At 61.5% G+C, this 24,505-nt stretch overlaps 4 protein-coding genes across 12 annotated transcripts in view; 1 reads left to right on the top strand and 3 right to left on the bottom strand.

Moving 5' to 3' along the window:
- GRIN1 (glutamate ionotropic receptor NMDA type subunit 1) overlaps positions 1 to 3,542 on the top strand; it is a 40,200-nt gene extending 36,658 nt beyond the window's left edge. For 6 of the 8 annotated variants that reach the window (XM_029999920.2, XM_029999922.2, XM_029999926.2 and 3 more), the window contains one exon: positions 1,850 to 3,542. In XM_029999920.2, the coding sequence (XP_029855780.1) occupies positions 1,850 to 1,918 (69 nt within the window). In that variant the 3' untranslated portion in view covers positions 1,919 to 3,542. The remainder of the gene's footprint in view (positions 1 to 1,849) is intronic. The other 2 variants (XR_003921317.2, XM_029999929.2) reach the window with 1 other exon arrangement.
- Positions 3,543 to 4,413: 871 nt separating this feature from the next.
- LRRC26 (leucine rich repeat containing 26) lies at positions 4,414 to 9,614 on the bottom strand. Its single transcript, XM_029999934.2, has 2 exons — positions 7,343 to 9,614; positions 4,414 to 6,388 (listed from the first exon to the last, which is right to left on the bottom strand). Exons 1-2 carry the CDS (start codon positions 8,394 to 8,396, stop codon positions 6,108 to 6,110), a joined length of 1,335 nt encoding a protein of 444 aa, XP_029855794.1. The 5' UTR covers positions 8,397 to 9,614; the 3' UTR covers positions 4,414 to 6,107.
- A 2,088-nt stretch (positions 9,615 to 11,702) lies between these two features.
- RNF224 (ring finger protein 224) lies at positions 11,703 to 17,297 on the bottom strand. The gene is made up of 2 exons (XM_030001111.2): positions 13,366 to 17,297; positions 11,703 to 12,687 (listed from the first exon to the last, which is right to left on the bottom strand). Exon 2 carries the CDS (start codon positions 12,684 to 12,686, stop codon positions 12,189 to 12,191), a length of 498 nt encoding a protein of 165 aa, XP_029856971.1. The 5' UTR covers position 12,687; positions 13,366 to 17,297; the 3' UTR covers positions 11,703 to 12,188.
- Positions 17,298 to 17,405: 108 nt separating this feature from the next.
- CYSRT1 (cysteine rich tail 1) lies at positions 17,406 to 19,800 on the bottom strand. Of its 2 annotated transcripts, none has more exons than XM_030001113.1 (2): positions 19,736 to 19,800; positions 17,406 to 19,098 (listed from the first exon to the last, which is right to left on the bottom strand). In XM_030001113.1, the coding sequence occupies exon 2, from the start codon at positions 19,089 to 19,091 to the stop codon at positions 18,669 to 18,671; it is 423 nt and encodes a 140-aa protein (XP_029856973.1). In that variant the 5' UTR covers positions 19,092 to 19,098; positions 19,736 to 19,800; the 3' UTR covers positions 17,406 to 18,668. The 2 variants fall into 2 exon arrangements, with proteins under 2 accessions (XP_029856973.1, XP_029856974.1); XM_030001114.1 differs by having other exon boundaries at positions 19,740 to 19,792.
- Between the last annotated feature and the right edge of the window lie 4,705 nt (positions 19,801 to 24,505).

Below are 24,505 nucleotides of genomic sequence, written 5' to 3'. Positions count from 1 at the left end.
TTCCACCACAGCAGCCACACGTACACGTGCACCGAGGCACATGCACATACATGCACACACATCGCTTTTTCCACCCCCCCGCTTGCATCAGGCAGGATATTTAACAAAGGACTTTTCTTCTGCCCGTTCCTTTTCATATCTCAAGTTCCTCCTTCTTCTCCGCCAGTGAGTCACCCAGCCTCTCCCTTTCCCAGTCGCCTCTCCTCCTTATGGGGATCAAGCCCCAACCCACAAGCACACGCCTCCCAGCCATTTTGCTACAGAAAGGAAAGATTGCATTTAGCTGGAATCCTAGTTTTTCGCAAGGAGGGGGCAGCTGCACCCGTTTTGGGGAGAGAGGGGCATTTTTTGGTGGACCGATGAATAGCCACAAAAAGCTCCCCCCAGGGCAGCAGAGCGACTTCAGGATCACCTCAGTCGTTCCCTGTGCAAACAGGCGACGGCCAAGGTGTTGCCACTTAGCAAAGCAAGGCCATAGCAAGGAATTTCTCAGAGGCTCCATTTTAATATGAGCTAGTCCCCTAAATGAAAGAATGATCCCATGAGATGCTCCCTGGGTGTTAGCATGTCCCAAGCACATGTACCGGAGAGATGGGAGCATGTTGGCTCTCGCCCTTGCCCGAGCAGCTCCCCACCGAGGGGTCCCGGTGAAGCACAAAACTGGGCAGAGCAGGGCAGCCCCGAGGACCCCATGCAATGCTCGGGGGAACCCCAGACCTCCCCGTGGTGGGAGGCACGGTGTAGAGCCACGCAGGGTAGCCACAGTGCCAGAGCCGCCAGCAGCACCGCGGGGGCCACAGTCACCACTGACCAACGCAAGACAGGTAAAATTCCGTCACCGAGGAGCCCCCCCCGAGAGCCCAGCAAAATGGCAGCCCTCCTGGGTAGCATGGTGCAAGGGCCAGGCAAATGTCACTGGAGAGGGTCCACGTTGCAGCACACAAGACCCACCGAGACCCTTTCCTGCCCCGGCACCAATTTAGGTCCCCAAACAGCAGCGCAAGATGCTCCGTGCCACCCGGTCTCGCAGCAGGGCTTCCAGTTCAGGGTCTGGAGTTAAGAGAGGGGAACGGGGAGAGGAAGGGAGTATGGAAGGAGGAAGGGGGAAAATAACTGCCCAGTTGTAAATCCCTGCCTGGGGAGGAAGGACTTTTTTTTTTCTTGCCTGTTGAAGGGTATTTCTGCTCTCCCCATTTGTTTGCTGGTGGGACTGTGGCTGGGGAGGTCTCTCCCAGGGAGAGTTTGCCAAGCCCCCCCATCCACAAGGAGTGCAGAACCCTGAATCCAGGCCACATCCCCAACACAGGCTGTACTTTCACATTAGCAATTGACACTACAGTTTATTGCAAGTCAACCACACCACACATCTCCTCACCTGCATGAAAGGATAGCCAAAGCAGAGTCATTCAAGCAAGGAGGTGAAACGCCCTGGCCTCAAAGCACAGCTTGATCTGGCACCAGAGAGATGCCGAAACCCAGCCAGACCCTCCAAACACAGGTTCAGCTGTGGGCTGGGCTGATGAGTCACAGCCTTTGTCTTGTAGCTCTCCCAGAGCAGAGAGGGGCTCGCTCAGCAGGCGACCCGGCTGCCACGCTCTGCAGAAGCTGCACCGTGCTGCTGGGCGTCCTCCCTGCCTAGCTGTAGGGTGCTTGGAGAGTGTCTGCAACGACCTCTGCACAAGCTTGGATTGCATTGGGAAGGGGACCTCAGCCAGCTGCAGGTTTCGGGCCGTTGCATCACCCCCAAGAGATATCCTGTAGGGACACATGTGATGTAAGTAGAGGTGGGGGCAAGTGCCAGAACTGCCTAACACTTCTTTCTCCTTGTCTGTGTATTTGTGTGTTGCAGCAATATCATCCCACCGACATCACTGGCCAGCTCAACCTCTCCGACCCCTCAGTCAGCACTGTGGTGTGACCTTCTCCCCGGGGGCCATCAGTCCTTGCCCAACACAGTAGGAAGGCACAGCCAGGACTGCCTTTCAAGGGACACTGATGGGTTCTTCTGGGTGAGATGGGAGGAAAGCATCCTTCATCCATACACAGTGACTTCATTGTATATCTCCCTCCCTTCCTAGGCCTGCTGCCATGCTCATGCCCCAGAATGCACGGCAGAACCAGGACATGGTTTGGACTTCACTGTACAGAGATAATTGCTTCCAACCAATGCTGTTGATAATCAGTATTGCCACTGACTGGCTACGTGCAAGGGGAAATGACTTTGAAAGGCACATGGTGCCTGCTCTCCCACGGTAGCAGGGAAGAGCTGGTGCCAGACTACAAACGTGCTTCACTTTGCAGGCTTCAGGCTTCTCAGCACATGCACGGCCCGTCAGCAATGTGCTCCACGTTTCCCACCACCCTGGAGGGCTCCAGTGCAACGTGCTCATGGTCCCGAGCAACTGGAGCAGCCGAGGCAGTTCGGCAGGTTGGGCACGTGTTCCTGCTGTGCCGAGTGACCCCCACCTCTGCAGCAGGGGCTGGAAGATGTGTGCTCTGCTCCTCACAGGGGATGAACCCCCTGTTCCTCCCTCCCATCAGCCCATGGCTGTGACCTGGCTCCTGTACATGGTCTGTTTGCAGCAGGAGTGCTCCAAGCCCTGCAACCCACGCTCCTGTGCTAAACGCGGTACTCTGGAGCTCCTAACATGCTGTCAGCCAAGATCCTGGCTCCCCACCTCTCCTGCACAGAAGGCATCCCCAGGACCTGGCCATGGCCAGCATGTAGCTCTCACACCGTGGCTCTCCTGGCCAGGAACATCTCCACAGTAAATGGATCTGGATTGTTCCATTGACCTTTAGCCAAGCTCCACACTGCCTCAGCACCAGCAATGCGAGGAGAGATGCTGCTGGCCAGCTGTGGCTTGCTGTGTGCTGCGGTGTCTGCAGCAGCCACCCAGCCTGCCTGCAGTGTCAGCACACTGCAGCGGGCACTGGCAGCTTCCCTGCCACACTCACCTCCAAGTTCAAGCTTGCCAGCAGCTCCTATGGCAGCCCTGAAGCCCCAGCTCACATGGCTGCATCTGCCTGAAACTGGAAACTGGATCCCCGTTCAGGAGAAGGGAACCAAATGAGACAGGCCGATGCCATTCCTCCCCACAGCTTCCTCCCCTCAAGCATATGTGCCCATGTGCCAACATCCCTGAGCACCCTCCCCGTGGGTGCAGAGACACCAGCCCCGGGGAAGCATCTAGCACCAGCCAGGCTGGTGATGAGCTGCTACAGCACACACACGGGCAACATCGCATCCCGCCTCCTGCGAAGGCGAAAAACCCACCTGCAATGTGGTACCAAGCCCCAGCAACATGAACTGCCCTCGCCCTGCCCCAGCCAAGCAGACGGGGCTTCCCCCTGAGGGTCGGCAGCCTTTGCAGGCAGGATTTTCAGACGGCAGCTGAGGTTTGTGAGCATCGTCCCACTGACTGCAGTGGCTCCATCAAGTTCATCTCACTCCAGCTGAGAAATTGGACCCATTCTACTTTATATGTCAATGTAACATTAATACCAAGTTTTTGCAAAAGCTAAGTAAAGTCTAGACTGGATCATGAAGTGGTTTATTTCAGTGCCATGCGCCTCTTTCCATCTCTGCCTTCCGGCAAAGCTGGCAGGGAGCCCCGTGCTGAATCAGAGCCTCACCCAGCACTGCTGCAGGGTTTGCAAACAGTAAAAGGTGGAGGGATGGAAAGGGACGGAGAAGTCAGCAGGAAGAAAGGCCAGGAGCTGCAGGGAAGACCAGGAGGGAAGGGGCATCACCGTTCTGGGATGCCAAGCTGATGGACAGCCTGAACAGCCAGTGTAGGGGGACAGGCCTGGCAGCAGGGGGCCGGGGACAGCCTGAAACTGTCCAAATGCCAGCACCATGCCAGCTGGCTCTCACCCACCTCCATCCGGGGCAAAACAGTCCCCTGCCACTGCTGTGCTTCCCAGCTCCTGGGAGCCAGCGTGGGGCACTGCCAGTGGGGCTGGCCTTTGGGAACAGAGAACTGACTGCAGGGATGAAGGCATCTGGGGAAGTCCCCACACATCAGCCTATCTGTAGGGAGGTGCCCCAAGGTAAAACAGAGAGGCAGCTCACCTGGGCTGAAATGAAGCAACATCACTCATTCACAGCATGCTCCCCATGTGCTGAGACCACTAGCCCAACCTCCATGCGGGTCTCAGCCTCAGGATGATCTGGGAGGAGGAGTGAGGCTCAGGTGGCCATGCAGGATGACAAGCAAGGTTCTAGCTCCAAATTGGAAGCCCAGGCCTTCTCGGGAAGGACAGAGTGCTGTCACTAGAGAGGGTCTGGAAAAGCTGGGATTGCTCCTGGGAAAGGCGCCGTGCAAGGGGCTGATCCTGGCAGAGGTCCTGCAGCCATCCCGGGTGCAAGGCTGGTAGCACTGGAGGAGCTGCTGCTTTCACCAGCACCCTGCAGCCCTTGCACCCCTCCCTGGGAAGAGGCACTGCAGGAAGAGCCGAGCAGGAATCGAGCAGTGTGGCAGCGCATTGGGTTGGTTTCTCTCTTGAAAATAAAAATGGGAGCAAGCCACAACTGAGGTGACATTGGTTTATTCTCTGCATGATGTATTTAATCCTTGCCAAGAGCTTGCCAAAGGATGCCTTGTCCCCCGCCACATAGCTGCCTTGTCCTGCAGTTCTTGCATGGGCAAGAGATTGAGTGAACAGGGGGAGGCTGGTGGCCACAGTCATCTCACTGTGGCTCTTACTGCCTTGCAATGGGTAAGAACTCATGCCAGAAGGGGCTGTTGCTCCTCCTTGAGAGATGCTTTTGTCACCACAGCTTGTGCTTTCCTCTGGAGCACAGCTCCAGCTCCTTCCAGGCCATCACCCACTACACTCACTAAGCATTTCCATGAATGCAGTGGAGAAGCATTTCCGCAGGGAAGGGCAGGAGGCGGCAGGAGATGCAGGGGCAGCCCCAGCCCCTTTTTGTGAGCAATGGGAAGTGAGGCGGCAGCAAGGGCTGCAGGTTCTGTGCTGTAAACCCACATGGGCTTTTTTTGTCTCCACTCCCATCACTGAGCTAACCCTAGACCTTGGCCTTGGATGAGCTTTAGCCTAGGGGAAAAGCTATTAGGGGAGGAACAACCATGCAGCCTCACACATCCTTTGGCAGCCCCTTTGCCAAACCACATCAGTGGGAGCTCGAGGCTTTGTCTCTTTCCAACCGTCACCCTAAACCTCAGCCTCACCCTAGATCTTGGTCGTTGGCTGAGCCTTCTCAGCACCAGCAGCCCTGTCTCAAGGAAAAAAAAAACATCAGAAGAAACATTGTGCAACCTGCCCTGTCCTGGCAGCACACGGAGGGGTCTGGGGCTTTCTGAAAGTCCCATGGAGGCTCTGGAGTTCCCCAAAAGCACCCAGAGATCTTCAGGTGCACCAAAAGGCACACGGAGAGCTCTGGGGCACACCAAAAGTCCAACCAATGCCTGTCAGGACACAGAAAGCCAAATGGATGGCATTTGGATGCAGAAAAAGCCAAGTCAAGGGGTCTTGAGGGCACAGAATGGCATGCTGAGGCTGCTGGGGCCACTGAATGGCAGATGGGGAGTGCTGGGTGGCACCCAAAGGCCTAAGGAGGGCTTTGGGGCAAACTGAAAGGCACACAGAGGCTCCTGGGCTGCACCAAAAGGCAAATGAAGACTCCTGGGGTGCACTGAAAGGCACCCAGAGGAATATGGTGTGTCCTGAGATGCACACAGGGGCTCCCAGGATGCACCAAAAGGCACACAGAGGCATACAGTGCATCCTGAAATGCACACTGAGGCTTCTGGGCAGCAGGGTCAGGGTGAGCTGCAGGAGAAGGATCATCTGCCCCCCACCCCCAGGAAGGGGATGTGCAGGTCTGAGGGTGGCCTGGGGCAGCCTCCCAAAACACTGAGAGCAGCTGTGGTCAGACTGTGCCCTGCAGGGGGGCTGAGCTGGGGGCTGCTCCCCCCAGGCTGCGGGGCAGAGGGAGTTTGGCATCATCTCGAGGGACTCTGGGAGGAGGAAGAAAAGCGATTTCCAGGAACAGAGCATCCTCTCACTGGTCAACAGGGAAATGTTGGCAACAGGGGGGTGCAGTCAGCTGGACAAGAGCATGGACCACAGCGTGCCCAGGGCTAAAGCCTGGTCACCCTGCCACAGCGGCGCCTGCGGATGCTGGGTCTCCTCCAGAAGTGGGGTTCCCTGCACAGGTTGTGGTAAACCACTATGATGGAGCCCATGAAGGTGCAGAAGAAGATGCTGGCCATGAAGGAGAATGGTCCAATTATCAAGAAGGCGATGTAGTGCTTGGTGGACAGTGAGGTCTCCTGACATTGCCTGAAGGACTCATTCCTGAAGGCCATGACTGGATACTTGTTCAGCTGCTCTGGGACTCTGCAGAGGAGCAAACTCTTCTCTGGAAAAGAAAAGCAGCACTGATGGGCACACTGGGCAGCTGGGACAAGGCAGGTGTCAAGGACAGAGGGGATGGCAGGGCTGTATGGGACAGACAGAACCAGGGCAGGAGGACAGGGTTGACCAAGATCACCCAGGGCAGGGTACAAAGAAGGGGAGCGGTGAGGATTCAGGACTCATCTACATCCTACGCCCTGGGGAGTGGGATGGGATGGGGAGGTGGGCACAGTGCTGGAGGGGGCACTGGAAAATAGGTTTGGGGTGGGGTGGTAGATGGGGCAGGCAAGGTGGTGGGCCTGGTTCCCAGGGGACAGATGTGGGGAGCAGTGAGCAGAGCCAACCTGGAGATGCCACAGAAGGTCCCAACCAGCACAAGTGACAGGTGCGCACCCAAGCTGGAAGCAAGCAGGAGTGGGTGGCAGCGGAGGGAGAGACCTTGCTCGCAGACCTGTCTCTCATTGAGGTTCACGAGGGAAGAAATGCAGGATCAGACCCACATTCATGAAAGCATTGGGGAAGGGGCTGAAGGCACTGAATCCCGGCTGGTCAGCGGTGATGCTCACCCTGATACCCAGGCTCTTCTTGCCCCCTCAGGTGCCCATTGTCTAGCATGCCTTGTCCTCAGTGTGGCAGGACTGGTGCCACTGCTGGGGACAGCGCTGGGTGCCCATCACTGGGACATTGCACAGCCCTCCTCTCCAGGCAATCCCTGCTGGTGACCAAGGGTGGGCCCCAAGTACCAGACCCAGGGATGCATCCACTCAGGCAGACACAGGAGCTGCCACGGCCTGAGGATGGGTCCTGAGGAACCTCGCTGTACCCCCACGGGCACCGACCATGCAAGCCCACGGCCGGCTGGCAACCAGGGTGCTGGGTCCTTCCTCAGCCTCAACGAGGTAACCAGGCAGTGTGGAGCGGGTGGGGGGCTTGGGGACACAGTCCTCTGGGCACTCACCTTGCACTTTTTCCCTGTTGTGGCTGAGCCAGCGCCAGAGGGGCAGGATGCCGCAGCTGCACACCCAGGGGTTGTCCTGCAGGAGGAGGGCTTGGAGCTGGGGCAGAGCGTGCAGCACCCCAGGATCCAGCTCCCCCAGCCTGTTCCTGCCCAGGTTGAGCATGGCCAGGCTGGTGAGGGGCAGGAAGGTTTCAGGGTTCAGCACAGTTAAGTAGTTGTTGCTGAGGTCCAACTCCTGCAGCGCCCCGAGCCCCACCAGCGCCTGGCTGTGGATCAGCTTCAGGCGGTTGTGGGGCAGGCTGAGCAGCAGCAACCCCGGCAGCGGAGGGAAGGAGCGCGGCCCCAGCACGGAGATGAAGTTGTAGCCAAGCCACAGGGTGCTGGTGTTGGTCGGCAGGCTCTGTGGCACCTTGCGGAGGGCATGCTCGCTGCAGTCCACCTCCCCCGAGGAGCAGCGGCAGGCGGCAGGGCAGGCTGGCGAGGGCAGCGGACGCAGGAGAAGCAGGCAGGCCAGCATGGTGCTGGGGCCCCTCCAGCAGCCCATGGCTGCCCACTGAGGTGGCGAGGGCTCCCTGACCTCCGGTGCTGGGATTCCCCCACGGACAGGATCCCTAGTGCCTGTCACCTTGCCCAGCCACCCGTCCCTGCCCGGCACCCTCGGCTGAGCCCGGCGGTGCCAAGTGGAGGTGCTGGGCAGTGCCTGGCTGCAAGCGGAGCAAGTGGATGTGCTGGAGTCCCTGCAGCCGCATGCATTCCCCTGTTCGCCACCACCCTCCGTCTGCAAACCCAGAGCAGGCTGCGCTCCTGGCCCCAGTTTTCCTTGGGGTGGAGCTGCACTTTTTTCAGCAAATATTTTTGCAGTGATGCCTGCCCTGGCAAGGTGCAGAGCCGTGCCCTTGTCCCTCCCTCTGCCAGGCACTGCTCCAGCCAGGTAAGCAGCCAGCTCTGCACGGCCTGGGATTAACTGCTTGTGCGTGCTGCAGGCTGCAGAGCTGGAAAAAAGCAAACCCAGGTGCATCTCTTGGCTTCCAGCCTCCCCACAGGGCATCCCCATGGGTGCGCTGCCTCACCAGCCGTGTACAGAGGGGTGTATGGACCCATGACCCCCGCAGCTGGCTGGGGTGGGACAAAGCTTAAATCATATAATCAGCAGGTCTAACCCCATCTTCTGTGCTGGCCCACCAAGCCCAGAGGTCCTCAATGGGGAGCTCTGCTGGGAGCCATGGGCCACCCTGCTGAGCCCAACCCTTGGCCAGGCTCTGTTTGCCCCTGGCAGGAGACTGTAAGCTATGCCAAAATGAGGAAGGTTGGGATGTGAGTCCCATGGGCCACCTTCCTCCTCCCCAGCAGGATCACACATCTACAGGCATGCTGGGGGACGCCCAGGAGCCCCCGCATGGGAAAGGTGAGCTTGCTGGGCTGCAGCCACCCAAAACTTGTTTACCCACGCCCCAGCACAAGAGCAGCAGTTCGAGAGGGCTCAAAGTCTGCCTCCACCCTGTTTACACCTGCTCCATTCTCAAAGCTGCCTGAAGGCCCACAGCAGAAGGCTGGAGAGGAGAGGTGTCACCTCCCGGCATCCACCGTCCCTGGTGGAGCTCAGCGGACACTGGGGGAGCAGGGGACACAGCCGGCAGCACCTCATCCCACTCACAGCCCAGAGCAGGGACCCAGAGCAGAGACACCATCCTCCACTCACACCCTCACAACTCCTGTCCCATTTAGGACCCTGAAGGAATCCCTGGCACCTCTGCCCCACAGCCAAAAGGCTAGAAGAGGAGCAAGGCAGCACATGGCTGCACCCCAGGCCAGGACCAGGATGTTCCCAAATCTGGGGCAGAAGCAGCAGGCAGGCGGTTTATTAATAGCATCCAGAGGAGCTTTGGTTTGTTTATCTATCCTGCAGCAAACTCAGTTTGCTGCATTAATCCCCATCTGGAAATAATTCAGAGGAATCCTCCAGCCCAGCCCAGCCCTGAAGCAGGGCACAAACCCACAGCCACATGGAGCTGCAGCATCAGCTCATCCCACAAGCAGCCGCAGGGTATATGAGGACCTGAATTTTTAGGGAGCCCTGCCCAAAATGCTCTTCCTCCCCAGGGCTTGCATTGCCCACTGCCTGCGGGCACCTGGGATCAGGTGAGAAGTGCAAAATTCATTGGAAAAAAAAAAAAAATACTAAAAGCAAGGCCATTTCCAGCTTTTGTGCTCAGAGAGCCCAGGAGGCTGCAAACCCTCATCTCAGCTCCTCTGCCAGCCCTTTGCTGTCACCCTGCTGCATACCCCCATGGCATGCGGCAGGAGAGATGTCCCCAGTGTCCTGCCTGCTAGGGACACCAGGGAAGCACAAGGCTGGTGCTGGTTGTGCCTGGCCCCACTCCTGTTTTGCATACATTGACTGCAACCCACTGCAATTGCAGGCTGGTGACCCTTTGGGGTCCTGTACCCAAGCAGTGCCACCACTGTTCCTTCACACACGCTGCCAGTGCTTAGCAGAGCATAGGTCCCTGTCACTGCCCCCTTCTCTGGAATGGGGGGACCCAGCACCCTGCAGGAAGAGCCCAGGTCCCTGTCCTCAGCCAGGGCTGCACCCACCAGTGTCCCACTCCCCCACTGTGATGCCTCCTTCTGCGGTTGTGGACTCCACGTAGAACAGCACAGCCTGGCCCCGGGGCCAGCACCAGGAGAGGCTGCTCCGAGCACATACTCTGCAAGGACAACTCGCGTGTTCTCTGTTCTCTGATGGAGGAGTCCTCCAAGGCACAGGGCTCAACACCAGCCCTGCTCTGGCCAAGAGGTATAAATCAGGATGCCCAGCCAGCGTGCCAAGACCGTTCCCACAATAAAGTGATGGAGGGACAGATAAACTCCTTCAGAGCCCAGCCACTGGCTGGGAGCAGCAGGGACATGCACAGAGGCACACGGCAAGGGCCAAGCTTCACAGCTTGGTTCTGGTGCTGGGGGATTGCAGTGGAGCAGGAGTGGGAGCATGGAGGCAAAGCCCTGGGCAGAGGGACAGGGAACCACAGGTCTTTGTCACCTTCCACCATTGAAAAGCTGGCACCCAAGGTGCCAGGCTGAGCACAGAGTCCTGCTGGCACCTTTGTACGGAGCTGTGCCCGGAGCCAGGATGGGCCCATCACAGACTCTTTCCACCACCACCTGTGAAGGATCTGGGGCGAGTGAGCCCCTAGGCAGCCATAGGGGTGCACAGGAAGATGGAGGGGAAGGTGCTTTAAGACTCTGTGTCAGCTTTTATCCCACCCTTGTAGGCTTTAATTTACTGCAGGTTTCCATGTAATTAAAGATCGGAGGCAGGCAGATGCCCACCCCATGGAGTCCCTAAACCACACCACGCTTCTGCTGACCCCCCTGGGCACCTCTGCCCTGGGGCATGCCTGGTGGCCTTGCTCCCATGGCTGGAGTTCCCCTGGTTGGGCTGTGCTGGGCACATCTCAGAGCTCTGACTTTTTTATAGCAGGTGACACCAAGTGGCAGAATTGTGCATGGGCGCTGTGCGTGGTGTGGGTGCCATGCACAGTGTGTGTGCTGTGTAGAGCGTGGGTGCTCTGTAGAGCATGGGTGCTGTGCCCAGGGTGGGGTGCTGTGCCCAGGGTGGGGTGCTGTGCATGGCATGGGTGCTGGACTCCTCTGGCTGCAGCCCTGGCACCCAGTTCGGGGGACAGCCAAGCACCAGGACTGCCCAGGGGACGTAAGATCACTACTGGCCCCAGGCAGGCACAGGTTGGGGGTCCCCTGCTGAACCCCAAGACGCAGCCAGTGGTGCCTGATGCTGGGACATTGCAAGAGCTCATAAACCACATGGAAAACAGATACAGAAAATGGTCTCAGAGGAAGGACTGCAAGAACTGCCCAGGCAATGCCAAGCCCTGCCCAAGAACTGTATTAATATCACCCTGGCGCACCCCAGTCCTTCCCCATTTGGCCTCTGTTAAACTCACTCCTGGCTGTTTGGGCTCTCGTTCTTGCGCTCCCTGTTCAGAGTCAGGCAGGGAAAGCCATGCAAAGACACTACCTGGAAAAACAGCAGAGGAGCTTCTCTACAGGCTGCATGCAGGTGTGCAGGTAGGGAGGTGGGGAGAGGGTCAGGCAGAAAAACCAAACCTGGCACAAGCCATGGAGCGCAAGGCCAAGCAGGAACTCCTGTGGGCTCTGTCATCCTCAATTTCAACTGTCCGGCTACCCCAATGCTCAAATTTCTCATGCAAATGACCAACAGAGCAAACACTTAAAGGAAAGCAATCCAGCAGGGCAGGTCACTTCTCCCCATCCCACCCCCACCACAGGCAGGGCTCTCCCTGGGCTAGTCTGAGGCTTTCCCACAAATACGACCAAGACATGCAGCCCAGCAGGGCCAACAGAGTGTTGTTTAATAGGCGTGAAGCTTTTGGGGTGCCACACGCTCCCTGGAGCATCGCTGTGCTGTGCCAGGCTCCTGTGTCCCCTGCCTGGGAGATGCTCAGCAGAGGGTGTCCCTGCTGCAGAGCCACATGCATGGAGAAACCGGGCATGAGCAAGCCCTGCGCCAGGCACCAGGGGACATCCGTGATGGTTGGTCCAGGTTTCTGAGTTGTCAGAGGGGCGGGTGGGCAGGATGAGGGAGTGGTGGCATCCTCATTCCCCCCACCCCCATTGCATCCCAAATCCCGGCAGGATGGACAGCAAGCCCTGAGCAAGCTGAAGCCCTTCCCAGCCTGCCAGCACAGCCCCTTCACTACTGTCCACACGTGGGCCTGGGGCATGGTGTGGGGTCCCCAAAAATGGTCCCAGACTGCACCCCAGAAGGTCAGCTGCCTTCACACTGCCAGCAGCCCCTTCCTCGTGCTCAGCTCTCGAAGGCCGCCGTCACCCCACAGCACAGGCAGAGCTGGCAGCAGCTGTGTCGAGGGAACGGCGCCGGAGGCACCGCATCTTGGCACAGCCCTGCCGGCTGCTGGGTGACTGCCTTCTCTTTGCATGAGCCCTTGGTGGCCGAGTCAGGCTGGGACCTGCCGGCCACTCGGGGATGCTCCTTGTCAGCCTTGACAGCAAGGAAGGTGGCCAGGTCGAGGTCGAGCATGGCAACGCCGCCACGCGGCGTGGGCGTATTTTGGCGGCACTGTGGGCAGGGGATCCAGCGCTGCTCGTTGGCGACGGCGTCGAGGCGTTTCAGGCAGGCTTGGCAGAAGGTATGGCCGCAGTAGAGCCGGCGCGGCAGCCGGCCACACAGGTCGTAGGAGGAGTAGCAGATGATGCACTCAACCCGCTGGCTGCCCCGGCTCGAGTGCACCCTGACACACAGCCCCGCATCCTCTGCCCGGGGGCTGCCACCGGCTTGGGACATGCTGGGGAGGGGAAGGCAAGAGGAGCCATCAGACCCACGGCCCAGGTGTGGGATGCCACCTCTGAGTGCATCTGATGCCTGGGAGATATGGGGACCAGACCCATGTGGTGGGTTCCCAGGGGCATCAGGCTCCCTGCCTAACATCCCTGCCTGCCCCATGGGCAGCCCTGCCTAGAAAAGCAGGACCCTGCCACTACAGATGGCTCTGCTGGCATCCAAGGGGGATGCGTTTTCCCTGGTGCCACCCTGCATCTCTGCTGGGAGCTCTGCCAAATGCCCCTTATGTCCTATGGGGGATCGGGGCTGGTTGGACCTCAGCAGCCTGCCCAGGCTCTGGGTTGGTGAGGAATACGGGGTGGGCAGGAGCGTGTCAGCTGGGTGGGCAGGGGAGCAGCGTCCAGAGGACCAGGCAGTGCCACAGCCTTGCTCCTTGCCAGCCCCGGGGCTGTGCCAGGCCGCCATGGCACAGCCGTCAGCAGCAGGGGACAAGGCGCACAGGCTGGCAGGGAGGAGTTGAGGGGTCCAGCCTCATCTTAAGGGGGGGTCTGGTACCCACCAGCATATTTGCAAACCTCTCCTGGAGGCCACCAAGACCCCACACCCTCTCTACAGGTGACCTCAAGCATTTTGATATACAGGCATCCCTCTCCTCCCCTCCTCCCCTGTCCCACATTCCTACCTGTCCTGAGATGCTCCCCCAGGGCCTCAGGGTAGGTGGCAGAAGGGCTGTGCCCTCCCGGGGTGCTGTAGCAGTCCCATGGGGAGCATCGGGGGCCCGAGTCGCCAGCAGCTCCCCAGCCAGGTCGCAGCGGCTGCTAGTGGCTGTGATAGTGGGAAGGGGCTCACCTTTCAGGGACAGGCACGCTATCGGATCTGCTGCCAGGAAGCCAAGCCTGGGGGATTGGGTTACAAGCACCCGGATAACAAAGACCTCTGAAATCTAAGCCCCGGGAGTGGTCATTAACCATCCGTCTCTGCTTCATTAGCAGAAGAAACTGTCCCCATAAGGCCAAGGAACTCTGGGCTTCACTGTGGGCAGAGAGGGCTTGGACAACTGGGCAGCAGTGGCAGAGTCTTCCACATCCTCGGCCACCCCCCATGGCCAAGAACATATGGGCAGATGTTGGCCAGCAGAGTCACTCCATCACACTCCAGCCCACACATCCCCAGGTGGTCCAGGCTGCGGGGACGGCTGCGACCGGAGCAGGAGGGCGCAGCGAGGTTCCAGGCTCGCGGGGGTGGAAGGGCTGGGGCTGGCACAGGGACACTGGGGTTCCAGCCTGGTCCAAGCTGGCAGTGCCCACACATGGGGTTGTGCTTCTCGTCCGGTGCCTGATGGTGACCGCTGCCACAGATGTGTCCGTGACCTGCCCTGCTCTTCCAGCTGGGGCTGCAGGCTCTTGCGTTGCAGGCTGAGTTACCCTTGGCTCTGCCAGGGCCGATGCTCATCACCAGGCTGGGGAGAGCCCAGCACCCCTCGGTGACACCTGCAAGGTTCATGACAATGCATGATCCAGGAGAGGTGACAGCACCAGGGCGGTGGCAGACAGAGTCCGCGCAGCTGCCAGCCCCCTGCCCGGCCCTTGGTCCAGCAGCAATGCCACAGCCTCCACACAGAGCGTGCTCTGGGCAGGGGAAGACTTAAAACGGGGAGTGTGGTAGGGGGATGGATCCTGGACCAGGATCCTGGAGGAGAAAAGCACATGCTGGAGCCAGGGCTGGACTGCCAGGACACCCAGTAGCATTTCTGCGTGGGAGCAGGAGAGGGCAGCAGCTCCTACTCCAGGCAGGAGCAGGCAGCAATGCAGGCAGGGAGACAGGCAGTGCTCTCCTGTGCTGCCTGTTTACCAAACATTTCAGCAGCCCTCGGGCCATGTTTCCAGCACTCCTCGGCACCAAGAATTGGGGGTTTTGGAAAGGAAGAGCCACAGGGTCACCGGGCTCTGCAGAAAACTCGACCCCTTGGCGCCGGTGCTCGGGAGCAAGGCAGCAGAGCCGGCAGCACAGCACTTTCGGGGCCACAGTGGCCATATCCTGACAGAGGATCCTGATACATCCACAGTCACAGGTTTCTCCAGGCAGTGCACACGGGGTGCATGTGCCCATGGGTCCCCAGGCACAGGGATGCTACCCCACAGCAGGGTTTCATCCTCTCCTTGCTGGGCTGGCGGCAGGCAAGGGATGGCAGGGCAGCCAGCTTGGGACAGGGCTGTCCCGGCGACCTCGGTTTTGGCCAAAGCCACTGGCAGAGGTGGGGGCAAGGGCTGTGTGCCCTGGGCAGATCAGGAACCAGCTGCGTGGGATTCCTGCTGTGCCCTGGCATCTCAGGGTACCACCCTGCATGCCTGGGGGGTGGGTGGCAGCACCCTGGATGCCAGTAGCCAGGGCAGAGCTGGCGTCCAGGTGGGCACAGCGTGCTCCCTCCAAGGCCGTGTGCCCAGAGGTGTGCAGGCAGCTGGATGCCGGGGGATGTCCAGGCATGTCCCAAAGCTGGCAAGAAGTCACTCTCCCACCCAAAGTACACGTTGGTGGCCTGACTCACCTGCTGCAGGGCGAGGTATGGAGCAAGCAGGTGTCGGTCCCTTTGGGCCATGGGAAGCCCTGCCCAAAAAGACTATACGGGTGAGAGGGATGGGCTTGGCTCCATGCACAACTGGGGGTACCTCTGGCACTGCCCAGGGGCAGTGACCCCCCCCTTGGCTGCCCCTCCTTGCAGAAATGTGCAGACACACACATTCATGCACCCTGCCTGCTCTCCTACCCCACTCCAGCCCCGGCGCATCCCCTGCCCGTCAGCCCTCGTGTCCCCCTCCCAGGTGCCAGCAGAGCTGCGTCCCATCGAGGGGTTGTGCCCAGCTGCCCTCGGCCACTTCTGCCCATTGCATGCAAGTCCCTGGTGCAGGGCAGTGCACCCCAGCTTACCCACTCTGCACCCCGCAGGCAGGGCTTGGGGCGGGGGGAGCCCTTGGTGGGCTGTGCATCTGCCAAGCCACGCAGGGTGACACCAAAGGGGCATGCTGTTTGAAACCAGCCTTCAGCCCTGGCTGGGCTCCATGAGCCCTGCCAAAACACCCAAACCCGGGCACAGGGAAGGTGTATCTGCAATCAGCAGCGACACGCATGGGTGGGAAATGTCTTTTCCTGTTCCCAGGACTCATCCCCAAGAGCTGCAGGGACCTTTAGCACAGCAGGGCAGGGTGTGGCACCTTCAGGGGAGCGCAAAGGTCTGATCCAGATGAGCCAGAGCCATGCATCACCACCCACACTCCAGACGCAGGAGGTGGGTGGCAATCACACAGCACAACCCTCTGCACCCCTGAGCACCCTTCGAAGATGAAACACGCCCAGGGCGCACACATAGGACCCTGCATGCAGCTGCCCACGTCACCCAGAGCCCTGTCAAGGTCTGGGGCAGCAACCTGTGCCCTCCCCTGCTCACACCCCTGGCTTTCCTGCTGCCTCCAGCTTAATCATTGCCCAGGTGTCTGGCAGGCAGCGCTCTCCCTGGCCTCTCCCAGCTTGTTTGCCATCGCCCCAAGGTTAGGCAGAGCGAAGGGCAGTGGTGACACACAGCACTGCTGGCAGATGCTGTACCCTGCCAGCGCCCTGCCCGGACCAGGCCAGCACATTCCTCGCACCACAGCCCCACTGCTGATGCCAGCCCCACTAGTCCCAGGGCCCTGCCGAAGGCACCACACACCCCTCGGGGACAGTTTTCCCTCCCCAACCCGTGTTTGTCCCCGCAGAGGGTGTCAGACCCCCAGGGCACTGAGCAGCCTCGGCGGGATGCGGGTTTCAGCCAAGCCAACATGGTGACGCCACATCCCTGCGGCAGGGCAGGCCTGGCGTCGGGGCCACAAAAGCAAACAAAGGGTGGATCTGCCCGTCCCCATGCCAGCACTGCCCGCGGTCCAGTCAGGGCGAACAAGAGCACTGCTTGTGCAGGGCAGCATGGGGCTCTGTCCCTGCCAACCTCCTCCTGCAAGCTGCACACCCTCCGGCCACCCACAGGCATGGGACCTGGGCCAGACAGAGGGGTCAGAGCAGGGGGGGCAAACTGGCAGGGCTCTGCCCTGCACCTCTGCCAAGCCACTGCCACCCCAGCCCAGAAGCTCCCAGGGGTGGTGGGATTTCAAGGGTGGTGGGCTTCCAGGCAGTGGTGGGCTCCTGGTGGTGATGGGCTCCCAGCGATGGTGGGGTCCCAGGGGTGGTGGGATCTCAGTGGTGGTGTGCTCCAAGCAGTGGTGGGCTCCCAGTGCTGGTGGGCTTCCAGAGGGTCGCAGCCAGGTGGGGCAAGGCCACAAAGCCCACCCAGCTGGCCTAGTCAGGAACCTACCCTTTCCCCAGCACCCCACCCCCGCAAAAGACGTGCTCTCTCTTTCCAAAAGACAGGACAGCCATCTGGCTTGGCAGGGTCAGGCTGAGCACCAGCCAGCGTCCCCAGGCGGGCAGGAGCAGGCTGTACTGGAAATTCCTGGGCGAGGGGAGCGTTGGGCCCAGGTTGGCAGCAGGGCAGCAGGCAGCAGCGAACTGAAGAGCTCAGCGTGCCACTGCTGCTGCAGCAAGTCAGCAGTGCAACAGTTAAGCCTGGTTTTGAGGGGAGAGGAGAGGGCTGTGTGCGCCCTGCACTGCCCTTACACAACCTGCCAGGATAAGCAAGAAGTAACACGGGAATCCCAGAAAACCCAGGGTGGAGGGAAGAGGCGTACCTTGGCAGGGGAGGAGAAGGCTGTAATTCTATTTGCAGCACCCTGAAGTCATCTGCTAAAACACGCGCTCTTGCCAAGCCCTTGCCCCTGCAGACCAAGCAGTTCCTGCAGCAGCCGCGGTGCTTACGCAGCTGCCGCCTGGCAGCACGGCCGCCCGTGGGACGCCAACACAACGGCGGGCTTGTTCCAGGTTGGCGGCGCCAGCCCCAGCCGAAAACCCAGCCTGGAGCCACCCCAGCATGCTGCGAAGAGGCCAGCAGGCTCCTCACTCACCTTCCTCAATGCCCAGGGGGTTGCAGAAGGCGAACCATGGGGATCTGCATCCCAAATGGGGTGCCCCAGTGCCACCCCACTGTTGGAGCTGGGCCAGCCCTCTGCACTGGACCCTGCCCCAGGGCGGTGTGGAGCCCCAAGCTGGGATGCGGATGGGGTGAGGGGTTGTGCCCAGTGCCCTGCAAACATGGCAGGAGGAACCGAATGGGGCCAGGGGCATCGTGGCACTGGGATGTTAACACCCACACCCATGCTGTGCCATCAGTTGCCGCCCTGCACCACTGCCCAGCACTCTGCCATGCTTTTTCTGTCTGTCCTTCCTGTCTCCTTCCCTCTGTCCCATGGGCAGTGTGGCGAGGAGGAGCGGTACCCAGCTGGAGCTTGGCCCAGGGTGCTGCAGCATCCCCATGATGCTGTGGGTGGGGGGGCCGCTCAGTTCTGGGGAGGTGGGTCCCCATCCTGGCTGGGGGCACGTCCCTGGCTCGTCTCCACCACTCCAAGACAGCGATGACGACGCGCTCCTCTGCCACGCACACAGGGCTGCCATCATCCAAACCTACCCTCCGTCAGGTGGGCAATGCCTGTACCTTCCGAGAGTTGGAGGTTTCCCAGCAAGGGCAGACTGGCAGGGTCAGTGTACAGGATCACAGGCTCCAAGTGCTGCCCCATCCCCAGTGTAGGCACTTCTCGGTGGCATCTGCATTGGCACAGATCATCCTCAAGGCTCCCGGGCCTCAGCTGGGCAAGGGGGACTGGTCCTCCTCCCCCACGCCCCAGAATGGGCTCTCAGGACCTGGCAGGTACCCATCACCGGCATATCTGGCTGCAGAGCTCAGGGGTGAAAAGCAATGGCAGAGTCCAGCCAGTGCCACCTCCCAGCTGCCAGCTCTGCTGGGCACCAGGGCAGCTCCATGGAGTGCCCAGGCTGGGCAGCCACGTCCCCATGGGGCCACCTGACCCAATCCCATGGTCAGCACATCCCACGGGTGCAGCAGGGCCCTTAGGAGATAACACAACAGCACTTTCTGCAGCAGGGGCAGAACTTGCAGCAGCCGCATCCCCTGCTGGCCTCGCACTCCTGGCCCTTGGGCGGCTTGTCCAGGGTGACGGTGTAGAAGGAGTCGGGCGATTCCCTGTTGGGCATCCTCAGGCTGGCATAGGGGTTGTAGGGATGGGACCAGGACTTCTCCGTGGAAATGGTTGGGCTGTTGCAGCTGCCAGTGGGGTCCACCTGCTCCTCCACGCCATAGGTGGGCACAGCTGCAGGGTTGGCAATGACGGTGGGCTCATCCTTCAGGTAGCGAGTGATAAAGCTTTGCTGGAACTGGTCCCGTGGGATGTTGACGCTGGCGTAGGGGTTCTTCAGGCTGACACCACGATCCATCTCCCTGCTCCTTGTCAGCAAGCGTGGCCTGGCTGGCATTGCCCACCTCCCATGAGACAGAGACCCCGTTAACCCAGGGTGTGGGGGGTGTCAGTGCCAGGGTTGTTCTCATGGCACGGAGAAGGGACCCCCGGCGGACCCCACTGGTTTGGGACCAGGGTGCGGAGCTGTGGTCCCCCCTCCCTGCCAGCCCCAGGGGTCCCCGACATGCAGCCCGTACACTTTGGCCGTGTGGCCCTGATGGCAGAGCCAGGAGGGGAGGCAAGAGAGGGTGACACCTGGGCAGGGAGACATGGGGGTGGGCAGGGTGCTGGCGGGGCGGGAGGGGGTGCTGGGTGGGAGACAGCGGGCAGGTAGGGCAGTGGGGTGGGGTAGGAGCTTCTGGGGGGGGGAGAGAGGTCTCAGAGGTGGGGGGCAGGCACTGGGGAGAGGAGCGGAGAGAAAAGGGGTATGGGGGGAAGGAGAGGCAGAGGCAGGGGAAGCAGGGGACAGGACAGGGGCAGTAGGGAGAGGGGCAGGGACGGGGGCAGGCGGGGGCGGGGGGGAGAAGGGGAACCGGGGCGGGGGGCAGGGGCAGGGGGGCAGGCAGGGCGCGGGGCGGGCCGGGCAGGCGGAGGGGGGCAAAGGAAGGGGCAGGGGGGGAGCAGGCAGGGCGCGGGCAGCGGCTCGCTCCCGGCACTCACCGACCGCGCGGCTCCGCCCGGCTCCGGGGCCGCTCTGCCGCCGGCTGCGCTTCCTCCTGCACGGACCGCCCCGCCCGGCCGGCCCGGCCCCCACCGCCCGACCGCCCCGGCACCCACGGCCTGACCGGCCGGGCACCCACCGCCCCGGCACCCACCGCCCCGGCACCCACGGCCTGACCGGCCGGGCACCCACCGCCCCGGCACCCACCGCCCCGGCACCCACGGCCTGACCGGCCGGGCACCCACCGCCCCGGCACCCACCGCCCCGGCACCCACGGCCTGACCGGCCGGGCACCCACCGCCCGGCACCCACCGCCCCGGCACCCACGGCCTGACCGGCCGGGCACCCACCCCCCGGCACCCACCGCCCCGGCACCCACGGCCTGACCGGCCGGGCACCCACCGCCCCGGCACCCACCGCCCCGGCACCCACGGCCTGACCGGCCGGGCACCCACCGCCCCGGCACCCACCACCGCCCCGGCCACCCACGGCCTGACCGGCCGGGCACCCCCCGCCCCGGCACCCACCCCCCGGCACCCACGCCTGACCGGCCGGCACCCACCGCCCACCGGCACCCACCGCCCCGGCACCCACGGCCTGACCGGCCGGCACCCCCCGCCCCGGCCCACCCACCGCCCCTCACCCACGTCCTGACCGGCCGGCACCCCCGCCCCCCACCCACCCCGCCCCCACCCACGCCTGACCGGCCGGCACCCACCCCCCGCACCCCCTCCTCGCCCCACCCCCCTCCGCCCGCGCTACTGCTACGCTGGACACTGGCACCAGGCAGGGGACGCAAGGAACTGGGCACCAGTACCAGGCACCGAGCACTAGGCAGGGGGCACTGGGCACCAGGCAAAACCACCAGCACCGACCATCGTGCACCAGGCACCAGCACTAGCCACTGGTACCAGCCACTGGACACTGGCTCTGGCATCAGGCAGTGGATACCAGCACCAGAGTGGGCACTGGTATTGGGCACTGGCAGCAGCACAACACAGCGCACACTGGACACCACACAGGCAGCAGTGGTACCATGCACTGTCACCACCGCCAGGACCGGGCACTGACACCAGTACAGGCACCAGTACCAGCCACTGGCACCAGCACCAGCACTGAGTGCCATGCGCCAGGTGCTGAGCTCCAGCACCAAGCACTGGCACCAGCATTGGCACCACACGCTGGTACCGGGCAGCAGGCAGGGGCGGTGGAGTGGGGGTACTGCACACCATGGGCAGAGGGCACTGAGTACCGTGTACAGGTCCTGAGCAGGGGCACTCCTGACCTTCTGGCAGCCCCCAGACCCACCTGCCAGGCTCTGCTTGCCCCCAGGGGCACCCAGGTCCCTGCAGCCCAGGGGTCCCTCACACCCTGCCCGGCTGTGCCCCACCTCTCCAGCCCTGACACCCCAATGCCAGGTCTCCACTGGGATCCTCATCCATCCAGCTGATCCCTGGGCTCCCAGGCAGCCAGAGGGGTATGAACCAAGTGTGCTGGACCCAAGCAACCTGGTACGTGCTTGGGCATCAGGAGTATCTGTGGTGGGATGTCAGCTGTGGTGTGAACCTGTGCCCACCAACAGAGCCTTTTCCAGGATGTGTTTGGGGGGTTGCCCTGTGCCTGCCCCCAGGGCATCGTTGGAGGGTGAAACGCATGAGGCTGCATGGAGTGAGGGCCACAGCTGGCACAAGGGCAAGGAGAAGGATGCTGGCACATGTGGCAGTCCCCGGAACCAGAAGTGCTGCAAGAGAAAAGATGCAAATTTTCAGCACCCTCCACCCGCAACCAGGCAGGAGAGACTCTGTGGGAGCTCCAGCCCTCAGTCCTGCTCTTGTGTGAGGCTTTTTTGGAATATCCCAACTGAAAACTCAGCCCAGAGGCCAGGCCCCATTGCCATGGGGCCTTGAGCCTGCCACACTCCCACCATGACAAAGCCAGTGTCCCTGTCCCCACCATCACCAGCTGCCAGGGCTCCTTTGGTTCCCTGGTGTTGCCTTGTCCCACTCACCAGTACCTGCTGGGCCCCTGGAGGGGTTCTGGGGCAGTGTCAGCCCTGCCAGGACAGCAGGAACGGCTGCAGGCAGGGCAGCGCTGCCTGCAACCTCCCCAGGCTCGTGGCTTCCTGCCAGCAAGGAAAACACCAGCGCTGAAGGAGCTGGGCCCAGCACCAGCATGGGGACACAATGTCCCCAACCGCCAGAAGCCATGGCTGTTACCAGCCTTGCCTGCAGCCCTGTGGGCCACAGCCACCCCCCACAGCTCCCCTGCAAGAGGCTGTTCCTCCGGTGTCCCCTCCTGCCACCCTGCCACAGGGTCGTGGCTTTCAGCTCGGACATGGTCCCGACATTCCTGCCCCATGGCTCTGGTTGTGGCTGGCAGGAGATGGCCATCCCCGAACAGAGCAAGAGCTGAGCCTTGAGGGGACAGTGGGGACCGTGGGGACCAGCCTGCCAGCCAGGGTGGCTGGGTGGAAGGCAGCACAGGAGCATCCCAGTCCCACATCCAGACCTGGCATCCTCCTTCAGGGGAGCGGGAGATACCAGCCTGGGTCCCCTCAGTGCTGCCACATCCCTGGGGAAGCTGCAGGGAAAGCTGGAAGGTGCAGGGGCAACAGGAGATGCTGCCAGCCTGGCCTGGTGGAACAAGGCTTGATGGGGACATGGCACTGCCACAGCTTTACTGCTCTGCCCTGCCCTGGGCAGGACACCCACGTGTCCCCTTGTGTGTCCCCTGTGGGTCCTGAATGGGCATTTTGCTGAAGGCTGCAGGACTTTGGGCTTCTCAGGAGGGTCCTTACTGCCAGGGGCTCCAGTGCACGATGTCCCTGCTTCTGGGTGCTTGGGGACAGGGTGGGTTTTGCTGGGAGCCAGTGCCCAGCCAGGTGTCCTGTCCCCAGGGTGTGGGACAGAGCTCCTGTTCTGCAGCTGGACAGTCTCCCCTGTGCTGGTGGCTGAGCATGCCGTGGGGTGGGACAGGGCCACCACAGGATCCCTACTCTAGCCATGTCCCTGCCGTGTGACACTGCTGTGATGCCCTCATCCAGTGTCACCCTTCCCAACACCAAGCCCCCAAAACTGGCTTGTGCAGAGCCCCAACATCTTCCCACAAGCAGAAACCTGTCCTTCCCAGGAGACCCAGGGATACTGGGGACAGGGCTGTGCACATGGGGCCAGGGCAGCCTGGGGATGGGCGCAGGGCAGAGAGTGCCCCAAATTGCAGCTGAATCCTCCTGGGATTGAATTACATTTCCTGCAGCTCTTTGCAAAGGGAAAAGCTGCTTCCTTCTGGCCATTGCAACAGCAAACTACATTTCTCACCTGCACTGAGGAGCTGGGGCTGCACAGGCTCATCCTGCTCACAATGGTGCCCACCGCTGCCCTGCCTGCCCAGCCTGGTCCCAGGTGAGTGGGGACACTGGGCTGGGGGCTGCGGCCCTGGCACCCATGGAGCAAGCAGGAGAGCTCCAGAGGGTGATGCGACCCTGCCTGGCCCTGGCAGCACTGTCCCTGTGATGGGGGACAGATGCTGGTGGGTGCTGAGCTGGCCGGGCGCCCAGCAGTCAGAATGCCCTGCTGCCAGCACCCTGCCTGCAAGCCTCAATCTCCCCTGCCTGCCCACTGTGGCTGGTCCCTCCATCCTGGAGCCTGCTGGGCTTGCAGCTCCCAAAGTGTGGTTTGCCCTGTAAAGAGACTCGGTGACCTCCCAGGGGGTGGAAGAAGGGAAGAGGGAGGCCTGGGATTTTTTTGGAGAAGCTGGGAGGTCAAACCCTCCTCTGACCAGCTCTAGCGCTGGGAGAGGGGACCCGTGCAGCTCTGTGCTTCAGTTTCCCTACTGAGGACTGAGATTAGGGGTGCAGCAGAGCATGCACCGTGCATAACCAGCATCACAGCACCCAGCTCTTGGGTTCTGAAAGCTGCGAAACACCTGCACGGACACCCCAGGGCTTCTCTGCTCCCACAGTGTTGCCCAGAGGAGAGCCACCGGCAGCCCCTGTCCCTTCACTGGGCCTCACTGCTGCCAGGTTTTCCCATGTTGAGCTGTGTCCCAGAGAAAAACTCATATATTTTGCTAAGCAGGCATAAAAAAAGAGGCAGCATCCTCCCAGGTGTCCTGCCATAACCCCAGCCCTGCCTGCCTGTGCACAGCATGTCCAGGCTCGTGCGGGGGATGTCGCTGTGGCACTCCAGCAGCGAGTTTCTCTTCCTCCCAGCGCCTCAGGACTTGCTCATTTTGGCTTTTTGCCCCAGATTTCCATGCACAGCCCTGTTCATAAGCGGCTCTGCTTGCAGGGAGCTGCGAGGCTGCACGCCAGGTATAGCTCAGGTCTGGGGGACCCCGAGACCCTGCAACAGCACCCTGTGTCCTCAGTGCTTTCCCTCTCCCAAAGGGGCTCCAAAGTGAAGCTCACCTCATTAGCACCTCTGAGCTTTTTGGGGTAGGGACGTCCCATGTGCCACTGTCCAGGACTGCAGACCCCGCACAACCTCTCTGAGCAGGGTGCTAGCTTTAATCTGAAGTGCCTCCATCCCAGCTGATGTCCCTCCCTGGCATCTCACCACAGCAGCTCCCATCTCATTCCTCACAGGCTCTGGCGCTGGCTCTGCGGCAGCTGGGCTGGTTGCAGTCTCGTCTCGGGAAAGCCCTTCCAGCCTCAGCTGCAGCTCTCCTGGTCAGGATCTGGCAGCTTTCTCCTTTCCAGCCTCAATTTCCTGATGGCCAATTTGTTCTTGGGCCAACAGTGTCTTTAATAGCTCCTTTCCTCCTGGCCA

This window comes from Aquila chrysaetos, chromosome 24 (genome assembly GCF_900496995.4).
Source record: "Aquila chrysaetos chrysaetos chromosome 24, bAquChr1.4, whole genome shotgun sequence".
Taxonomy (NCBI): domain Eukaryota; kingdom Metazoa; phylum Chordata; class Aves; order Accipitriformes; family Accipitridae; genus Aquila; species Aquila chrysaetos.
Note: the sequence above shows the minus strand (reverse complement) of the source record. Positions and strands in the feature narration are given on the sequence as shown.

Coding starts and splice junctions, on each gene's coding strand:
- RNF224 (XM_030001111.2), bottom strand. CDS start 12,686: ATGTCCCAAGCCGGTGGCAGCCCCCGGGCAGAGGATGCGGGGCTGTGT.
- CYSRT1 (XM_030001113.1), bottom strand. CDS start 19,091: ATGCCAGCCAGGCCACGCTTGCTGACAAGGAGCAGGGAGATGGATCGT.
- LRRC26 (XM_029999934.2), bottom strand. CDS start 8,396: ATGGGGATGCCCTGTGGGGAGGCTGGAAGCCAAGAGATGCACCTGGGT. Junction 6,389..7,342: donor CAACAGGGAAAAAGTGCAAG/GTGAGTGCCCAG, acceptor TTTCTTTTCCAG/AGAAGAGTTTGCTCCTCTGC.